The 19,657-nt window shown below is 38.5% G+C and overlaps 1 protein-coding gene across 2 annotated transcripts in view; it reads left to right on the top strand.

Moving 5' to 3' along the window:
• LOC116716085 (interleukin-1 receptor accessory protein-like 1) overlaps nt 1-18,852 on the top strand; it is a 216,519-nt gene extending 197,667 nt beyond the window's left edge. Inside the window, exons 10-12 of one of the 2 annotated variants that reach the window (XM_032556867.1) lie at nt 8,202-8,372; nt 11,830-11,874; nt 15,042-18,852. In XM_032556867.1, the coding sequence (XP_032412758.1) occupies nt 8,202-8,372; nt 11,830-11,874; nt 15,042-15,769 (944 nt within the window). In that variant the 3' untranslated portion in view covers nt 15,770-18,852. The remainder of the gene's footprint in view (nt 1-8,201; nt 8,373-11,829; nt 11,875-15,041) is intronic. The other variant, XM_032556868.1, reaches the window with a different exon arrangement.
• The last annotated feature ends 805 nt before the right edge of the window (nt 18,853-19,657 follow it).

The raw sequence follows: 19,657 nt of genomic DNA, 5'->3' as shown, positions 1-19,657 counted from the left end.
TCAGCAGTGGAAAAAAAAACCCCAAAAAAACTTTGATTGGACCTGGTGGATGATTCTTAGCTTGAGAATGCATCAAACTGAGACAAGGAGCAAGTTTTAATTTGATTCCCCTGTAATGAGTCTCTGTAGGACCAGCACAGCAATGAATTCAGGAGGAATGAGATTAGCTCAGAGAGGCTGCGGGGTTTTTGCAAAGTGGGAAGAAGCAGCTGGAGAGTTTTATTAAGAGGGAGAAGCATTTGTGACAGTTTATTGAACGCCATTACCTCTGGCTTTGTTGGAATCCAGCAACCCCAAAAAGAGGAATTTTGGCCGTTGAACCTGAAGCCAAACAGTTGTCTTCTTTAATTGGGCCACAAGAGCGAGTGCCAGGAGAGAGAGAAAGATTTTCAATTTGTTCCTTAGAAGAAGGAGATCAGGTCCAATGTTGCACGGCTCTCCAGAGATCCCTACGCCGTGGTCTGATAGATCTCCACTCTGCCACCTCAAAGTAGCAGTTTCTTGTAGATAAGTGGAAATGATTAAACTGGACTGTTTAGTCTCTCAATGTAGATAAGAAACCAATATCCCATCTACACTGGGATGAACTTTTTCACATTTTGTCACATTACAATTAATACTTATTTGCTGAGATTTTATCTGATTGAACATGTGAACATAAATTTCTAATTGTATCCCCAAACCCTGAGTTACGTTGACATGTTTAACTGACTAGGCCAGTATTTCTCAAAGATTACTGAAGGGATCCCACAGCGTTTGATACTCTTATGTAGGGCTGAAATGATTAAGTGGAAAAATCATGATTGATCGACTATTGAAGCAATCGTCAACTAATTTAGTAAATGATTAATTACCTGGAGTGTACAGACTCAAAAGGAAAGGCAGTTTTGTGGAAAAAAACAAGATATTCACAGCAGTAATTGAGCCAAAATTGTACAAGAAATATGTACAATTGCTCCTCTAAGATAAAAACACCTTTGTCTGTAAATATGGTTTTGCCAAAATTATAGTTTTAGCTAGGTTTACCGTATTGCGTTTTAGGCAATAAAATGTTTATTTTCTAGTTTATAAAATTAACCATATTTGCTTTTTAGCATCTTTTTATGTATTTCTAATGTTGTATAAAAAATACTTAAGTGGTTTAATCAAATGTCTATTGAAGTTGACATTTTGTAAATTGATTGTCAGAATAATCAATTAATCGATTACTAAAATAGTCCTTAGTTACTGTTCTACTTTTAATGTATTTCTAACATTGTATGAAAATGCTTCATCGGTTAAAGGAAAAGTCTGTATAAACAAGTTTTTATCCCATTAATTGATTAATCGTTAGAATAGTCTAGGGATTAACCGATTAACAAATAATTGTTTGTTGCAGCCTTACTCTTATGTTCTCCAACAAACCTCTGAAGCCTTCATAGAATACTACAACTCAATGTGGAAAACCTCAAGACAAAAGCACTTATGCAACACACTGTAGCATCTGCAAAATGGATACATATAAGATGTATTTGCTCAGACTGGTACTTCTCATCAATAAAGGCTTTGAGCCAGTGCACAGAGATGTGGTTTTCTCCTGCAGAGCCCCACACGAGCTGCCAAGAAAGTGCCAGTGTTTGATCGTGGCCACTCCAAGTACTAATTGAACGCCCTCCTCTGCCAGATGTAAAATTGTAAGCTGCGCGTAACAATAGGATGGACTGTCAGCTATTTGTCAGCGATGCAATTTAGTTAAAGAGCGCTCACTTGTCACATTGTGTGGGTGTCACCAGAATCAATAATAGGCTTCATGATGACAACAGGCGAGCTGGGCTTGACAAAGAGGTGGGAGCTCATCAACACTGCGCCATAAATACGAATGTCATCGTTGTCAAGGCAGCGAGGACTGATGAGGCTCCCTTGGTGTTAAGTACAGTTTGGAGATGCAAAGCGCTAATAGTTTTGTTGCACACATGGCAACTCTAATGCATATTAGATGTGTATATGCCGCTGCTTATTGTCCACAAGGAAAAGTTTGGCACGGCTGACTGCGGCTCCTAGATGTGGAGTTATTGAGTTTTTATATCATTTTACATTTTTACTGATTATCTGATTGACAATGACATTTTCTGCGTCACTTATGGTTGACCATTTTCATTTTGTTTTTTTAAGGCTGGTTTGAATTCTGTGATAAAACCTGATTTGTCTGAGCTTTAAACAAGAAGTAATATCACACTATACTTTTCTATTTAATGTTTAAAAATGGTTAAGCTGATTTGGAACTGATACTCGTGTGATGAACGGCTGAGCTGCTACTCCTTTGATATTTTCAAAGGGTCATGTAGACATGGAGTGTTCGAGTCTGCAAGAAAAGTAGAGACATTTGAAGTGAAAAATGATTAAAAGCCATATTTATCCCAGTCCCTTTGATTTATAGGTTTGCTATGATATCAGACTTTGAATGATTTAGTTAAAAAAAAAACAGAACTGCTGTATATTAATAATCTGTCTGGTCTTTTTCACCACAAAGAATGATTTTTCTTTTCTTCCGTGCTTAGATTATATATTAAAAAAAAAGGCAGTATGTGATTTCTTTTACGAAATGAGTTTCTCAATGTTAGGCAGCTTTCTACAATCTGATGCAAACCCATGTTATTTTGGTGCAACTAATAATGGAAAACCAAATGTTGTACGTAGAAGAGGGCGGGGGAGGATTGTGAAGATCCATCCACTCATTAGCAGTAGTTCTGCATGTTTGTTATATTTGTCATTTGGTCTCCATTAAATTGAACTGAAGCCAGGGGGGCGGGGGGGGTATTGCAGCAGAAATTTACGCCTTCAACTCTCCTGACACTTTTCACAGGAAGTTCAAGAGTTCTCAGTTTCACTGTGGGCCGCCTGTGCACGTGCACGCACCCGAAGCGCACGTGTGGCGCGTCAGATATACGTGGGCTTGGTTTGGTAGGTAGATCCCACAGCTTTCTCTGATAGTGACTTCTCAAGATGCTGAAGGGGAATTAGAGGAGGAGGAGGGGTCAGGCTTTCTCTCCTCTCTGTTTTTCTCTACCGATGAGTGAATCACCTCCACCGAAATAGCCCTTGATCTGCCTACACAGCATTTGTTTAAATGCTAGCAGAGAAAAACAGAGGCAGAGATTTATGCCTCGGAGTTAGTTATACTAAGTGAGGTTACATTTCAATTATTTTTACATGTCCCCGGTGCTGTAAAATGAATTGCACGTTATAAAAACAAGATAGATTCATTACGGGGCGTCATGTAAGAGTGGTGTGCACTTGCCAAATATCAAGATTACCCTCTGGGAAGTGAGTGAATCTTGTTGACAGTCTCACAGCTCCTGAGAGAGGCTCAAGTGTAAAATGGAAAGGATATTAACGGAGGCGAAATGGAAATGCTGCTCTGAACATGCTCCATCCGAACGAGACGTCTACGTGGCTTGTGCAATAAAGCGGTAGAACAAGAGTCAAAATGAAGACGGGAACTTTGAGTTGTGAAATCTGCTCTTATCCTCTAAGATTTTAACTCTGGAAGGATTTCCTTCAGTTTGGTTTGGATGGGACAGGTTTAAATATCAGTGAGGGTACACTTTTGAAAAAAAAACACGACAATTATAATCCAAAAACCACATTCTGTCTGTATTCAAACACAGAGGTCTATTGATTTAGATTTAGTTACAAGCTTAAATGTTGTTTTAAATGAGTCAGTTAACGTGCAGGATGTGATCAATTCTGCTGCAGACTGTGCAATATTCATCACTTTATGTCTTAATATTGCACATTTATGTTGTCAAAGGTTAAAGATGTGATAAAGTCAGATTTTGCTCTGAGGGTTTATCTTTTTATTTAAGATGACGCCTCCTCCTGCCTGCACACACTTTGGTCTTCATGTCAAAGGAAACTCTTCCCTTGCTACTCTGATCCTTCAGTATCTAACTGTTAAGATGGACCCAATATTAAATTCAGTGTTTAATCTTTTTATAATGGTGTTATAATACTTATTTTTTGGTATGTGAATCACTCCATTTAAAGAGCCAAACCAAATAAAATCTTCATGACTGTTGCAATTATTTAATGTCTTTTACATGTTAAATAAATGAGACCAAAATCAAACTTTTTGGCCGATATTCTAAGTATTATCTCTAGCACAAAAATGTTCAAGTGTGTGCGCTTGCAGAATCTCACAAACATTTATTTTAAAATATTAAATGTACACATTTCTAATGTGTTTGTTGCTCATTTACAAACCACGTTGAAATCAGTGAGCAGGTTTAGGGTTGCGGCAGACACGCTCCAAGTGATTTGGTTGTTTTGCTGTGGAGCCAGAAGCCATTATCTCCGTTCCAATAGAAGCCCTGGGATATCTCCGCGTCTTCCATTCTCCTGATTTATTGGGGCCTGCCATGCAAAGCAATGGCAGGAACCTATTACTATTGTCGGAGAGAAGCGTCTCTTTAATCTTCTTTATTTTTCTTCCGTCACCGTTAATGCGGCTCATACCGCTGGGTGCACACCTACAAATGAGGTATCAAAACGTGCAGAAAATTCACGCCATTGGAGCTATTATTTTTGGTGGGATTTGGGCTTAACGTGGCGACATAATTCGCAAAAAACTGCGAAAAAAACCCCATTATAAGTCAATGGGAAAAATCCTGGAAATACCCTATTTTTGAGGATTTGCTGTGTCGTCACAAATTCACCTAGAAATGCCATTCAAATTTCATTTTGTAGATACGTCTGTGATCTCTTCGAAAGTGAAGACGGCTCGTCGATACCAATTACGGTTTCTCCACAATTTGCCTCTAAGCGACCCAAACTTTCTCATTTTTGCTCAAATTACAGTGACAGCCGATCTCGGTTCAGATCTGGGCACAACATTTCTTTCTCTCATCACTGTAAATGTTCTGAGTGAGGTACAGATATGAATCTCGGGACTATCGCAGAAGACACATTGAACTGTCATACGCTTAAAACGCTTTTCGAATATGTATTACGGTTCCCGAACAAGAAGGATTTGTTTCCAATGCTTTTTGTCAGTAAAACGTGTTTGCTCTCAAACACACAATTGTGTGTTTGAGAGCTCAGAGCTCACAGCTCACACCTGCTGAGACCATTATTTGCCATAGCAACGGATCTCAAGAGGCTATTGGCTGCTGGTTTGGACTACGAATACGCATCGCTGTAGTTCTATCTATCCTCAGTTGAAACAGATCAGGACTGAGAACTGGCCTTTAGAACTACCCGCTGCTATGGGCTGTATATAACTGATTTAACTCAGTAACTGTTACACATGGGATTAGTTTGGAACTTTAAAATTAAGCATACTGAAAATTTCAAAATAAAAGCCTTGAATATTTTACATGACGTAATTGCTCTTTTTGGCCGTATATGACTTTTTCATCCAAAGCAATGTTACACATGGGATTAGTTCGGAACTTTAAAATGGAGCATAATAATAATTTCAAAATAAAAGCCTTGAATATTTTTACATCAGGTAATTGCTGTTTTTGGCTTTATGTGACTTTTTCATCCAAAGCACTGTTACACATGGGATTAGTTTGGAACTTTAAAATTAAGCATACTGAAAATTTCAAAATAAAAGCCTTGAATATTTTACATGACGTAATTGCTCTTTTTGGCCGTATATGACTTTTTTATCCAAAGCAATGTTACATACACATGGGATTAGTTCGGAACTTTAAAATGGAGCATAATAATAATTTCAAAATAAAAGCCTTGAATATTTTTACATGACGTCATTGCTCTTTTTGGCTTTATTTGACTTTTTCATCCAAAGCACTGTTACACATGGTATTAGTTTGTCCCTTTGAAATGAAGCTTAACAAAAATTTCAAAATAAAAGCCTTGAATATTTTTACATCATGTAATTGCTCTTTTTGGCTTTATTTGACTTTTTCATCCAAAGCACTGTTACACATGGTATTAGTTTGGCCCTTTAAAATGAAGCTTAACAAAAATTTCAAAATAATAGCCTTGAATATTTTTACATGACGTAATTGCTCTTTTTGGCTTTATTTGACTTTTTCATCCAAAGCACTCTTACACGTGGTATTAGTTCAGAACTTTAAAATGAAGCATACTGAAAATTTCAAAATAAAAGCCTTGAATATTTTACATGAAGTAATTGCTCTTTTTGGCCGTATATGACTTTTTCATCCAAAGCAATGTTACACATGGGATTAGTTCGGAACTTTAAAATGGAGCATAATAATAATTTCAAAATAAAAGCCTTGAATATTTTTACATCAGGTAATTGCTGTTTTTGGCTTTATGTGACTTTTTCATCCAAAGCACTGTTACACGTGGTATTAGTTTGGCCCTCTGAAATGAAGCATACTGAAAATTTCAAAATAAAAGCCTTGAATATTTTTACATCAACTACTTGTGTTTTGAGCATTATATAACTATTTTAACCCAATGACTATTACGCAGGGGATTAGTTTGGCCCTTTGAAATGAAGTTTAACAAAAATTTCAAAATAAAAGCCTTGAATATTTTTACATGACGTAATTGCTCTTTTTGGGTTTCTTTGACTTTTTCATCCAAAGCACTGTTACACATGGTATTAGTTTGGCCCTTTGAAATGAAGCATACTGAAAATTTCAAAATAAAAGCCTTGACATATTTTAGATCAGATAATTGCTCTTTTGAGCAATAAATAACTGATTTAACCCAATGACTATTACACATGGGATTAGTTTGGACCTTTGAAATTAAGCTTAACAAAAATTTCAAAATAAAAGCCTCAACATGCCCCTGAGGTTAGTGCACCGCCGCAGGCAGTGCAATAATATTATTCTGCATTATCTGTTTCTCTCAGGTTAGGGAACTGCCTTGCGCAGCAAGGCAGTTCATTAGCATTAGCATTTTAGCTTAAATAAGCTATTAGCTATTTATTGGACTTATTAGCCATGTTTAGTATACTGAATGGAGTAAGTCCATTATAGAGAACATCCTAGTGATGTCCCACATGCTAGTGACAGCAATGATGCTAACATTAGCATTTTGCTAACTACTTGCGTTTTCAGCATTATATAACTGATTTAACCCAATGACTGTTATACATGGAATTAGTTTGGACCTTTGGATTGAAGTTTAACAAAAATTCCAAAATAAAAGCCTTGACATATTTTACATCAGATAATTGCTCTTTTGAGCAATAAATAACTGATTTAACCCAATGACTATTACACATGGGATTAGGTTGGCCCTTTGAAATGAAGTTTAACAAAAATTCCAAAATAAAAGCCTTTAATATTTTTACATCAACTACTTGCGTTTTCAGCATTATATAACTGATTTAACCCAATGACTGTTATACATGGAATTAGTTTGGACCTTTGAATTGAAGTTTAACAAAAATTCCAAAATAAAAGCCTTGAATATTTTTACACCAGCCACTTGTGTTTTGAGCATTATATAACTATTTTAACCCAAGGACTATTACGCATGGGATTAGTTTGGCCCTTTGAAATGAAGTTTAACAAAACTTCCAAAATAAAAGCCTTGAGAAAATTTTAAATCGTACTGAATGGTGCACGTCCGCCTCGCTTAACGTTCTTGCGGTTCTCCGCGTGCCACTGATTACGTTGCGGCGTTCTTTGGCGTCGATGCCGATTTGTGGCGTGACGACGCCGGGCCCAAAACCCCACGGGCGCGCCTTGGCAGGCCCCGGCTAAATTTCTTCCGAAATTTTCTAGTTTTTACTGTTGTGCTTTAAGCTTAAGAAGACACATAAACTCTTCCTTCTTGGCTCACTTTCCATCTCCCAGCTCACTACTTTCAAATCCATCATCAATCTCCGCTTTCATGTGGGTGATGGAGCAGCGCCACGCGACGGCGGGGCTGAGCAGGCGGAGCCGGGCGTTTAGCTCTAATTTGTTTTGCCTGCAGAGGGCACAATAGCCATCAAGGTAACATAATTTGTCAGTTGGGTCGGAGCTGTAATGAAAAGAGCTCGGATGGGCAGAGGTGCCCAGAGGTCAGCGGGATGGAGGCGCCCTGTCTCGATGAAAGCTCCCTGTGAATGATAGAGCTGTCTGCAGCAGTATGAAAACAGATTATGAGCATCTGAGGTGGAACAGAGTGTATTTATGGCGCAGTTTGAGTTGTATAAAAGCAATGATGGTATGTATAACTCACTGATTTAAACTGCCACTGATGGTTTAACGTCCATCTCCTTGCAGAAAACAAAGACTATGACGCTTACCTGTCATACACCAAAGTGGACCCGGACCAGTGGAGCCAGGAAACCAGAGAGGAGGAGCGCTTTGCCCTGGAGATCCTCCCCGACGTCCTGGAGAAGCATTATGGGTATAAACTCTTCATTCCAGACAGGGACTTGATCCCCACAGGAAGTAAGCTCTCTCTCATGGCGATGTCAAGTTGTGTCCAATGTCTTGTGGCTTGGTGTTGCTCGTGTAGCTGTTGTCGGTGCGGTGGCGATGCCGTGTTTGTTGGCTTCTTGTTATGCGTTTGTGCCGTTGCATAACAAAGACATGAAAGAGCACCATGGGTTTTCATTTCTGATCATTCCGAGTTTATTTTTTTCCTAACCACAAGCCCGACTGAGGTGGATCAGTTTTGTTTGGGTTTTTTTCAAATTGACTTTGTTTCTAGGAGTGTTTTAGATTTTAAAAACCTGATGAGGTCTGAATTTGACGATTTTTACAGAAACAAACAAAAACAGCTACCTTAGAAGTTGCTTTTCAGTTTGCCAAAATGACAAAATATAACTTTTAAATGCATGCTTCCCAAAGTACCAGGTCTAAGCCTGGAATTACAATATTCCAGGTTTAAGGATAAGGAAATGCATCTAAAAAATTTAGATTATCTTTTAAAATTATGTAAACTCAGTACTTTTCCACTGAACATTTGATGCTCGTGGATAAAAATAAAGTTAGACAGACTATTTTTAATTCTTAAATGACATATTTTGATCCTTTTTAGCTGGTTGTTATACTAGATGTTGAGAAATAAAAAATAGGAGCTTCAACCATGAACATTTTCATGAACAATATGTTTTTTTTCAATATTTAAGAATTTTATGATGTAGAAACTTAAACTAGAAGTTTGAAAAAGTATTTTCATTTTACTTTTGTTTGATTTCACATTATTTTGATATGTTATCTTTTTTAGCTTAGTTTAATGGTTTTATTTTGTTTTATCTTTCACATGCAGTATTTTCTGTATATTGAATAATATTTCAATCTTGCTTAGACTCAAAGTCTTAGATATATATTTTTCCCCTCTTTCACACGTACTAGATTTGAAATTACATTTTAAGAAAGAGACAACAGCTGCACAATATACATTTTGAAAAATATGTTTTTAATTTGTTAGCATGAGAATCTTTCATTTGGTGGGTTTTGCTAATTAATTTCAACAACAATATAGCATGCAACTGCAATGGTTTACAAAAACAACACTTTATTGCACATGTTTGAATTTATGAATCATTTATTATCCACACAGAGTCAAATTTGACATACAGGCTTAAATACATACATACATCTCTTGTAATTTTAGATAACTGTCTGTATGCAAGTTTCAGAGAAAACACTTGTTGCCATCAACAAGCTGTTCTGGCTGGACATTTGACCACTCTTCTTCTTGGCAGAATTGATGGAGCTCATTTAAATGTGTTGGTTTCCTGCCACTGATTCTGCCTGCAAGCATATTTTCAATATGCCTGAGTTCATGGGCCATCCACAAACCTTTATACCATCCCACTTTTTGCAGTCTAATTTCATTTACTAGTTTGTTTTTACAGAGAGGGAGTCAACAAATGCCAAATAGTCAAGCATTTGTTGGCTTTTATTTGTATAAAACCAAAGAATATTGCAGTAGGTTTTAAAATGCAAGTTCAAAACAAACCTCATTAAGCTCCAACAAGATGAAATTAATAAAAGCAAATAAGGAAACAATAAATTCAAATGTTTTTATATTCATTGAGGTTTTGTCGTGTACTTGTTTCACTCCGAATGGTTAAAAAGAACAAAAATGCTGTTTGTGAATGAAAACCTCTAAACCCAATTATGCATTATAAATCAACTTTCATGCATACACTATAAATATCTACAATCTGAAGAATAAAAAATAATCACCAAATGCTGCATCTGAAGTAAAAGACCAATTAAAAACCAATGGAATATATATAAAAAGCCTGCAGTATGGAGTATTTCCAGCGTGTTGGACCCAAAGTAACCTTCATTGCCTTTCAAACACAATCAGCAGAAGGTACAATCCTGCTGATTAGAGTCCATATTCCAGATCCAGCTCTGCAAAGACTCTGCCTCTGCATGCTGATGTGTAATGGTGTCAGCTGCACATTACAAAATCTCTTTATGCATGGATATTAGTGCATGTTTTACCACAGCATATTCCTAATGGAGCATCTCACCATGCCCCGTGCTTACCTTTGATTAACTCAATACACAGATGAGTTTGATAATATCATTATGCTGTTAGCCTCCATTTCAATACTTGCATCTGCCTGTCTTCCCCGCACATGCCGCCATTACTAATTACGCGTTCCGTCAGTGGCTTTGTGCCAGGGTTATAAACTGAATCTGTTTTTGTGATGCTGTGCTCGCAGACCGGGGGGCGGGGGAGGGTTGGGACTGCTGTAATATGGGAAAAATGGCATAAAAATGCAAGGATGGAGAGGAATCTCAACCACAGCGTGCCACTATTTCAGCCCGGTGGTTCTGCTTTCTGCTTTATTGTTGCTACGCATAAACATTCGGCTCCCATTGGGAGCGTATTAGCATCCGAACAGTTCATACAACACAGTATAAGGCAGAGTTAGGCAAAAACAGAGTTTGGCCTTTTGGGGGTTCGCCGTGTGTCAACAACCCTTCTTAGTTTTGTTTTAGTGGCATGTCAGCTCTGAGGAAAACTCAACATTCGGATCCCATGTGCAGTGGATGTAAAAAGTCTCCACACCCTTGGTAAACTGCTAATCTTGAAACCAGAAGTTTTTCCACATATAACGTGGCATTCGTCCTGTACAATTCAGGTGAAAACACGTTTATTATAGGAAACATTAAAAGAAGCATTCATAGCCTCCACTTTTTGATTAAGTTTTTCAGCATTCATTCTTTCTAAGTTCACACCTGACATCAATAATAGTTAAAAAGAAAATTGACTATATGAAAATGTTTGATTTTCCAGCTGCTCTTTCCTTTTCTAGAGTAGATTGATTTATGTTAAACTGTTTTATTTACCACATTATATTTTGATTTGAACATATCGCCCATGAGAGGTCTGATTCGTAACTTTCTGACTGAAAAAAATAATAATAATAAATTAAACTCAATTTCATCATCTGTTTCTTCTCAAGAGAGCGTTAAGTTCAGGTTGAACCAACCAAGTCTAAAACGGCTCTATTTGGGATTTTTTTCAAGCGAAATAGAGGCACCAACATTTTCAAAATACAGAAAATATTCAAATATATGTGGAAGATGTTTTTAAATAATTAATTATGGTCTCACTTTCTTTACATTACAAAAAAACATTATTAATTTCACAGGGGTGTGTTCACTTTTGAGAGCCACTGTACTTCCAGCACTTTCCCGAAGCAGAAGTCCTGGCTGAACTCCTACCACTTGCATTCCTCTGCGTTTTTATGCTTCATGTCCCATATTAAACTGGAATAAACTGCTCATTGCGATTATGAAACAATCGCCGCCATTTATGCACCCGTGGATAAATCCAGTTTATGCCAGGGGAGTGTCCCCACATCTCCGTCACTGTTTTCACCTGCTCACAAATCTTCTGATCACCCTTTAAATGTAAATATCTATTGTTTAGGTTTCACCAATGATCATTTCCAGGATGACACAAGACTACTTAGAGGTACTTTTTCCCCAGATTTTTCCCACATGTGTTGACAAACACTGACACAGACTCTGGCTAGTGGCTAAAGAGCTTACAGATTGTCTTATGTACTCATATGTTGCAGAACTTACATGAAGTCTCCTTTTAACCATTTGTTTTTTGTGTGCTTTCAATATGCTTTATTATATCATGTGTTGCAATTAGTTTTCTTATTTCAAATAAAGTCTCGTTCAGAAAAATGTGCCTAGTTTCCATGGAGGAAGTTAGGCTACATAGTGCATAATTTCACGGATAAGGTGGGCACGACCATCAGTTTTTGTCATCAGGCCCACATGGGGATCAGAAGTAAATTCAGAGTAAAAGAGTGCTATCAAAAGTTTGTAGACTAAACATTGAGCATTAATATGAGGAGTCAGCTCAATAACTGATGAGAATGCTCAACTACAAACTGTATTGGCCTGTAGTCACAAAGAACGGGCTACATGTTGTGACAGGTTTTCATTTTTATTAACTTAACAGACTGAAAACTGTGATTTGGCCAGAAAATGTTGCTGTTTTTATGTCACAGGCAGTTTGAAGTGTGCATCACAAATCATAACCCAAACTCCATAAAACCCATACCACTTTGAGGAAACACAATATTTTAAACCTGTTGTTAGAACACTTTTAGATTGTAAAAACATAAATGTGTCCCTTCTGTTGTTCGTAAACCATTCTCTATCAAAGCCTTAACTTTATTTACCTGTAAACAATTTTCTATGTAGCCAGCAGTTCTGTATCACTCTGGTGAATTATATGGATGCTTAATCATCAACATGATGAAATTTATTTTACTGTGTAGTTTAATTGTAAATGAAGTTCTATAGCACTGTATTGTCGATTGTTTTTCTGATTCATTCCCTGATAAGTTCTTTCTGTCCATCTTGTCTTTGTTGTGTTCCTCCATCTTTCATTTCCTTTTGTCCCTTTTTATTTCCTCCATTGTGTCTTTCCTTCCTCCCTTTGTTTTCTTGACACTCTTTGAATTGTTCTTCTTTTCCTTCCTCTAGTCGCTATTTTTGTGTCCTTCCTCTCTTTTTTGCATTTTTTTTTTCTTCATTTCCCTTAATCGTTTTGACCTGTACTATCTTCCTTCTTTTATCAGTTGTGACATCCTTATCTCTTCCACCTTTCCTTTCTTGTGTCCATCCATCTTTCCCTTCCCTCGATGTCCACAGTGGATGTTTATTTTCAGAGCTTAGATGATGAAGTACAGAAACAATATGGGGACATTGTGATAAAAATGGGGGTAATCATAATTGTAAACATAAAGCTTGACGCATCATCACACCCCAGTGCGTTAAATACTTTAACAATTATTCACTTTTTCTTTACTTTATCTGTTTGGCTAACAAAATTTAGAGGAATAACTCTCCTGTTGTAAATTAATTGGAACTTCTTATTAAAAACTAAAAGACAACAGTGATTTTATGAGCTATTTCATTAGAATATGGTCTGTCAGATCTGAAGAGAGAAACATTGTATTCCTTTGACTTTACAGGGTTGAAATTTAATTTTTAAAGTTATGAATAGTTGGCAGACGGCATCTAGAAACAGCAGATTTACAGTCAGTTAAAAAAAAAATCTAATCAAGCCACTCTTCATTAGCTAATGTAGAATATCCATTAATCCTTTTTAGTTTTGTTTTTTTTTCCTTCTGATATACTACAAAGAAAACCCCAAAGTGAACTGGCTCAGACCTTGAAGTGGAGATTTGGCCTCAGGGTCCTGTTGAATTACAGCATGATGACCAATTACCAAACAGCAAAGAGACTGGCTTGTCATGTTGAAGTAAAGGGCAACTTCAAACCCAAGTTTACTCTAATCGAGCTTCTCTCATTGGACAGCCTCAGGCGCAGCATGACAGAAGAGAAGCAGTTTTCTCTCCGATGTATGCAGAGCAGGACGGGGAGGGAAAGTGGCGTCAGTTGGCTTAACGACCAGCAAACACACTGAGATATTACCAAGAGAGACGGGGTCTGGTTTTATCCCGTCCACCTGCTGCTGACCAAAGCTGCTATGGCGGCCAAGAAAGGCTAAAAGCAAGCATTAGCTGCATGCACACGCATTCTCTCATGCTTTCACTTTCTCCTGACACTCGAGGCAAGGTGTGAAAACCAAAAACACTCAGTTTGCTGCACGATGACGCATCCATTAGCTGTAGTGGCTCAGCAGTAGCTAATGTAAACCCACACTGTTTTCTGCCTACGTGTGGCCGAAATTTTCAATGTCTCGGTTTTGAATGCAGGGGACAGTTGGAGACGGGTTGTTTGTTTTTTTTGTTCTTTTTTGTTTCTTGCCACCTCTGGGGAAAAAATAAGAGCCTTAAAATGCAATAACATAATCTCAGTGAACGGTTTTGAAAAACTAAACCTTTAAATAGTGTATGTCTATTCAGTTGAGATGTATATGTATTAGAGAAATAATTGTCAATGAAATTATTTTTTACACAAATTGCAATCTTAGATTAGATAGTAGACTGAGATCCTACCGGATGCTGACTCACAGGTTTTCTGTAGGATTTAGGCTTGGAAACCAAGATGGTAATGGAAGAATCTTGGTTTTGAAGCATCTCTGTGTTTATTTTGTCTATTATCCTGCCAAAAGAACCAATTGAACCTTGTTCACAAATTGGGAGCCACCACTTAGAGGAATCGCTTTCTTGATAACTACATTGAATAATTAAATATATCAAGAATTGCCCACAGAGTAACTTTAACTATTACTCACTAACTTTGGTTATTTTCTTGAAAAAAATCCATGAAATGAAATGTTGTATTTAATTTTTTCAGTGTGACTATACTATTGCAATAAATAATCTATTTATTTCAACTCATCTTTGCAGGAGGTACTAACAACTGTGTTGTGTCTGTAGCTATTATTTCATTTCTAAATGGTGGAATAGTTAAATCAGAGTCGTATGCTTGATAAAGTTTTGATAACTATAATGGAGAAGCCTTATAAAAACTTGAAATGAGGCCAAAGAGAGTTCTTGTACCCTGTGTAATGTTGTTTTTCACATTTAAATGAAAGTTTAACTTTAAGTCTGTTTAGATGAAATACAAACATAAGGAAGCAGAAATGATTAAATGCTTTGAGTTTTCCGCCAAAGTGACGAATGTGTCTCTCTGTCCTGGTCGATCCAGCCTACATCGAGGACGTAGCGCGCTGCGTGGACCAGAGCAAGCGACTCATCATCGTCATGACACCCAGCTACGTGGTGCGGAGGGGGTGGAGCATCTTTGAACTGGAGACGCGGCTACGCAACATGCTGGTGACCGGCGAGATCAAAGTCATCCTGATCGAGTGCGCCGAGCTCCGGGGCATCATGAACTACCAGGAAGTGGAGGCCCTCAAACACACCATCAAAATGCTGACGGTCATCAAGTGGCGCGGGCCGTCCAGCAACAAGCTCACCTCCAAGTTCTGGAAGCAGCTGCTCTACGAGATGCCCTTCAAACGCATGGAGCCCCTGAGCATCTCCCACGAGCAAGTGCTGGACGTGAGCGAGCAGGGCGCCTTCGGCGAGCTCCAGACTGTTTCGGCCATCTCCATGGCAGCGGCCACCTCCACCGCCATGGCGACGGCACACCCAGATTTGCGTTCGACCTTTCACAACTCGTGCCACACCCAGATGAGGCAGAAACACTATTACCGTAGCTACGACTACGACCTGCCACCAAGCGGCACGCTCCCGCCACTGTCCTCGCTAGGCAACCAGCACACCTACTGCAACATCCCCATGACCCTCATCAACGGACAGCGGCCGCAGTCCAAGTCGCCGCGCCAGCAGAGCGTGGAGGAGGGCCACGGCAACAACGCCATGCTGCCGCTGCTTCCCAGAGAGACCAGTATATCCAGCGTAATCTGGTGACAGAGCCGGTGCCGGGCGGGTCCGGATCCGGACAACATCCGTCACAGGGGGGACTAGCCGCCGGCAGTCGGACCCCGAATCCACCAGAGCCGAACGGAGCTGAATGGCACTAAGATACTTGCTGCTGTTAGGTTTGCACCAGGAGATGACATGTGGGAAAGGGGCGGGAGGGATGAAACATCAGACACAACGGGAGCTGAAAAATTCTTGTTTTGTTTTAGTCTAATAAGAGCTTTTATTAAAGTTGAACCACAAAAGAGACAAAAAAAAGAAGCAAGGAGAACTTTTTTTGTATGCCTGTAAAAACACTCAAGTAACACAAGCCAACACCTGTCCTAATTTACCGCGAGAGTCGAGGAAAACAGGGTCCTGTACATACGTTTTTCTAATTCTTTGTAGCAACAGTGTTTGGGACTTGTTTCTTTATGTTTCCTTATCAGTTGGGAATCTTTATTTTCCTTGTTTGTTTTCAGTTTGTACTAAAGTGAAGCAATGGCCTGTAAGATGTGTTGGTAGAACTGTTGTTACCTTTATCCTAATTTGTTGGCTGGTGTAGTTTCTAATGCTTTTGATGGATTTTTTTATTTCTTGGGAGGGAGCCCTCAGGAGAAGGCTGAGATATTATAGGTTTGGGCTTAACCAGAATATGCAAAATTTGGACAGCACTGGGTTTTCAACTCTGATAATGAATGCTTGTGGAAAAAGAAGACTATGGTGCTAGGCTTCACATCTCTATCTCTTCACATCAACATTTCCTTTTAAAGAGCAACCTTGCTATTTACCTTAACAGAAGATTATATCACTGAAAAGTAATTATGTGTATTATTTTATGAAAAAAAGAGAAGTATATTTTTGTAACTGAGGGATATTTGCTTAGAGAAGTTCTATGTATGACGTTTCTGATAGAAGCGACGGGGAAAACGGATTAAAAGAAACCTGTTTTGTTATGTGGAACTGCTTAGCTCACAAAAATCACCCATTAACGTCTTATATTGTAAGATGATACGAACATGTGAAGTTGGGAGTTTTGACATTTTGAATCCAATCACAGCTCAGCAGACTTTTTCTATCACATTTGTTGGTTTCATTGTCATTGCAGCAGCTCACCGCCAGTATAGTAGGGATGAAGCTATCGACGATGTCAGCGCGGATGAAGGAGAAAGCCATCATCACTCAACCCAGTTTCCACAACAGGACCAAACTAGGCTGTCCAGGGCTAAAATCATTGTCTCAGATATCCATTTCCTGCTAAATGAAAGCCCTGTTTGTTTCCCATCCCCTCCCCAGGTGAGATGTCCTCCCAGGGCTCTCACGTCTCCCTCCAGAAGGCGCCACTCAGTGTTTCCTAATGTACAAAGCAAAGATTTCTTTCCGTAACATCTACAGTGCCTTGAAAACAGTTCACTCCCATTGAAACGTCACATTTTGGCAACCACAAATAATTATTTTTTATGCAATTTTATGTGAAAGAGCAACACAAAGTAGTGCAAAATTGTGAAGTGGAAGGAAAAAAAAAATCTGGATTCAGTCCCCACAGCATGATTCTGCCACCACCATGTCTCCCAATGGAGGAGATATGGTCAGGGTTTGCCGCCATGTAATGTTTTGTATGTTGGCCAGAAAGAGAGTCTTCTTGTACAAGTTTGTTGTCCCTTTTTACACGTCTGGTGGCAAACTTTAAATAGGACATCTCATGGCCTCTTTCCAACAACGCCACTCAGTGCACAACTAATATTGTTCCAGGTAAAAGACGGTACAACCTGAGGTGCTGAACTCAAAATACAAATGGGAAAGGAATGCAAATGCATGCCACACTTTTAAAATTTTATTTGAAAAAAGAAAATGTTAAAAAAAAAAAACATCCACACCCACTTCACAATTATGCAACACTATGAGTCTCAAGTTACATGAAAAGGAATTTGTGGTTGTGACATGATAAAATGTGGAAAAGACTCTTTTGCAAGGCACTGTAAAACAACTTTCAACACCGACCTCATGAAAAGTGTAAATGACTAAATATTTACGAATTAACTTGAGACATAGTTTAATTTAATAAACATTTAATATAAGCTAAATTATATTTAAAACTAGTAGCATTTTAGAATGAAATCCTTCAAAATGAAATGTAATGAATAACACTAATGAAATCTTGGTTTATAGCTAAATAGTAAAACAACTTTAGACCAAAGCAAAGGTAAACGGAACAGACCTCATCCACAAAAATCTATTTACTTCCCATCCTGATCGGTACCGCTCCATCCAGTGAAGAGCCGCTCTCACGTCGCCCGTGACAACGACCCCATTTCCTGAATCCGCCTGTGCCACATACCATTTCAGTTCTCATAGGAACCAACTTCAGCGTCTCAGACGATTCATTTTGTGCCATGAAATATGCAAAGTGATGAATTTGTAAGAACATAAATGAAAAACTGTCCTTTCCCCTCTTCTAATGTTTTGCTTTCTAATCTTTCTGTTGTGTAAAATGTGAGAAAAGGCCTGTTTTTTTTTTTTTGGTTTTTTATAATTTATTGAGGTGTAAGCCAGCATATTTGCATTTTTTTTGTTGTTATTGTTGTTTTGGGTTTTTTTTAATCAGAGCCTTTATTTCACGCAGTTCCCTCCACGGAAAAGCGAAATACCGACGTGTTCAGGAGCATCCACTCCGAACAGAGACCTCAGATATGGCAAATGTGTAAATAAAACCTTTACAATATTAAAATGAAGACAATCGAGCCATACTCATGGAACCTGCTGGTCATTATTCACAAGGTTTCTCAGAGTGTAACCACTAATCCTCACTGGAGTCCAACTCCAACGTCTTCTTTGCTTTGAGAGGCTCTGTGAATATGACGACAATAACACTTTGGTTCATGATTAATAGAACATTTGTGGTGATGAGGCTTTGATTGGAAAGGTCATGACGTTGATTGATATTAATGAGAATATATAGCACAGTTATTCCAGGCACTTTCATGACTTGAGACGACGTCTCTGTTTTCTGATTTATTTTCTATTATGTATCTGCAATGTTCATTAAAAGAGATACTGTTATTAATAATAAAACCACATTTATGGTGATGGCATTCCTCTGTCCTGTATGTGATGTGCTTGGACAGACGTATTAATTTGGTAAAACGCACAAAAGTAAACATCCAGCTCTAACGACGCACCGGATCGCAGTTTTTGGTGGAGAGCCGACACAGTTCCCCCCGGGCTGCCGTAACTCTTCTGTTTCCAGAAGAAAGCCCTGAAAAAAAACGATCAGTAAGTCTCCTTATTCCACTTGGAGACTGAATCAGCTCGACCTCATTTCGAGACGGGATTAAATCAGGGGAGCTGCGACGCATTGAGAAACGCTATAAGATGCATGTTGTCCTGATTACTGTCAAACAAACAGGCACACAACAAGTTCTACATTAGGAAATACATTTATTTAAATTTTTTATGTTCTCCTACTGATCCATAAATTTGTTTCATTCAACGTGATACTTGCAGGCATGGATTTATTTTTGGTAATTTTGATGAAAATCCCAAATTCAGAACATTAGAATGTAGAAGACGGCTATAAACAAAATTATATTTTAGTACATCCACCCATTTTCTGTACATCCTTGTCCCTAGTGGGGTCGAGAGGGCTGCCTATCTCCAGCAAGACATTTCGGGTGAGAGGCGGGGTCAACCTGGGCGAAGTACCCGGAGAGAACCCACACATGCACAGGGCGAACATGCAAACTCCATGCAATTGGGAATTGAACCCAGGACCTTCTTGCTGCACGGCAACAGTGTTATCAACTTCGCCACTGTGCAGGTGCAGTGTGTACTACATCATGAAGTTCATATTTGGAGCTTCCCACTGAAGACGACTCTAGGACAAAAATGTGGGCCTTT

This window comes from Xiphophorus hellerii, chromosome 24, assembly GCF_003331165.1.
Source record: "Xiphophorus hellerii strain 12219 chromosome 24, Xiphophorus_hellerii-4.1, whole genome shotgun sequence".
NCBI classification, from domain to species: domain Eukaryota; kingdom Metazoa; phylum Chordata; class Actinopteri; order Cyprinodontiformes; family Poeciliidae; genus Xiphophorus; species Xiphophorus hellerii.
Note: the sequence above shows the minus strand (reverse complement) of the source record. Positions and strands in the feature narration are given on the sequence as shown.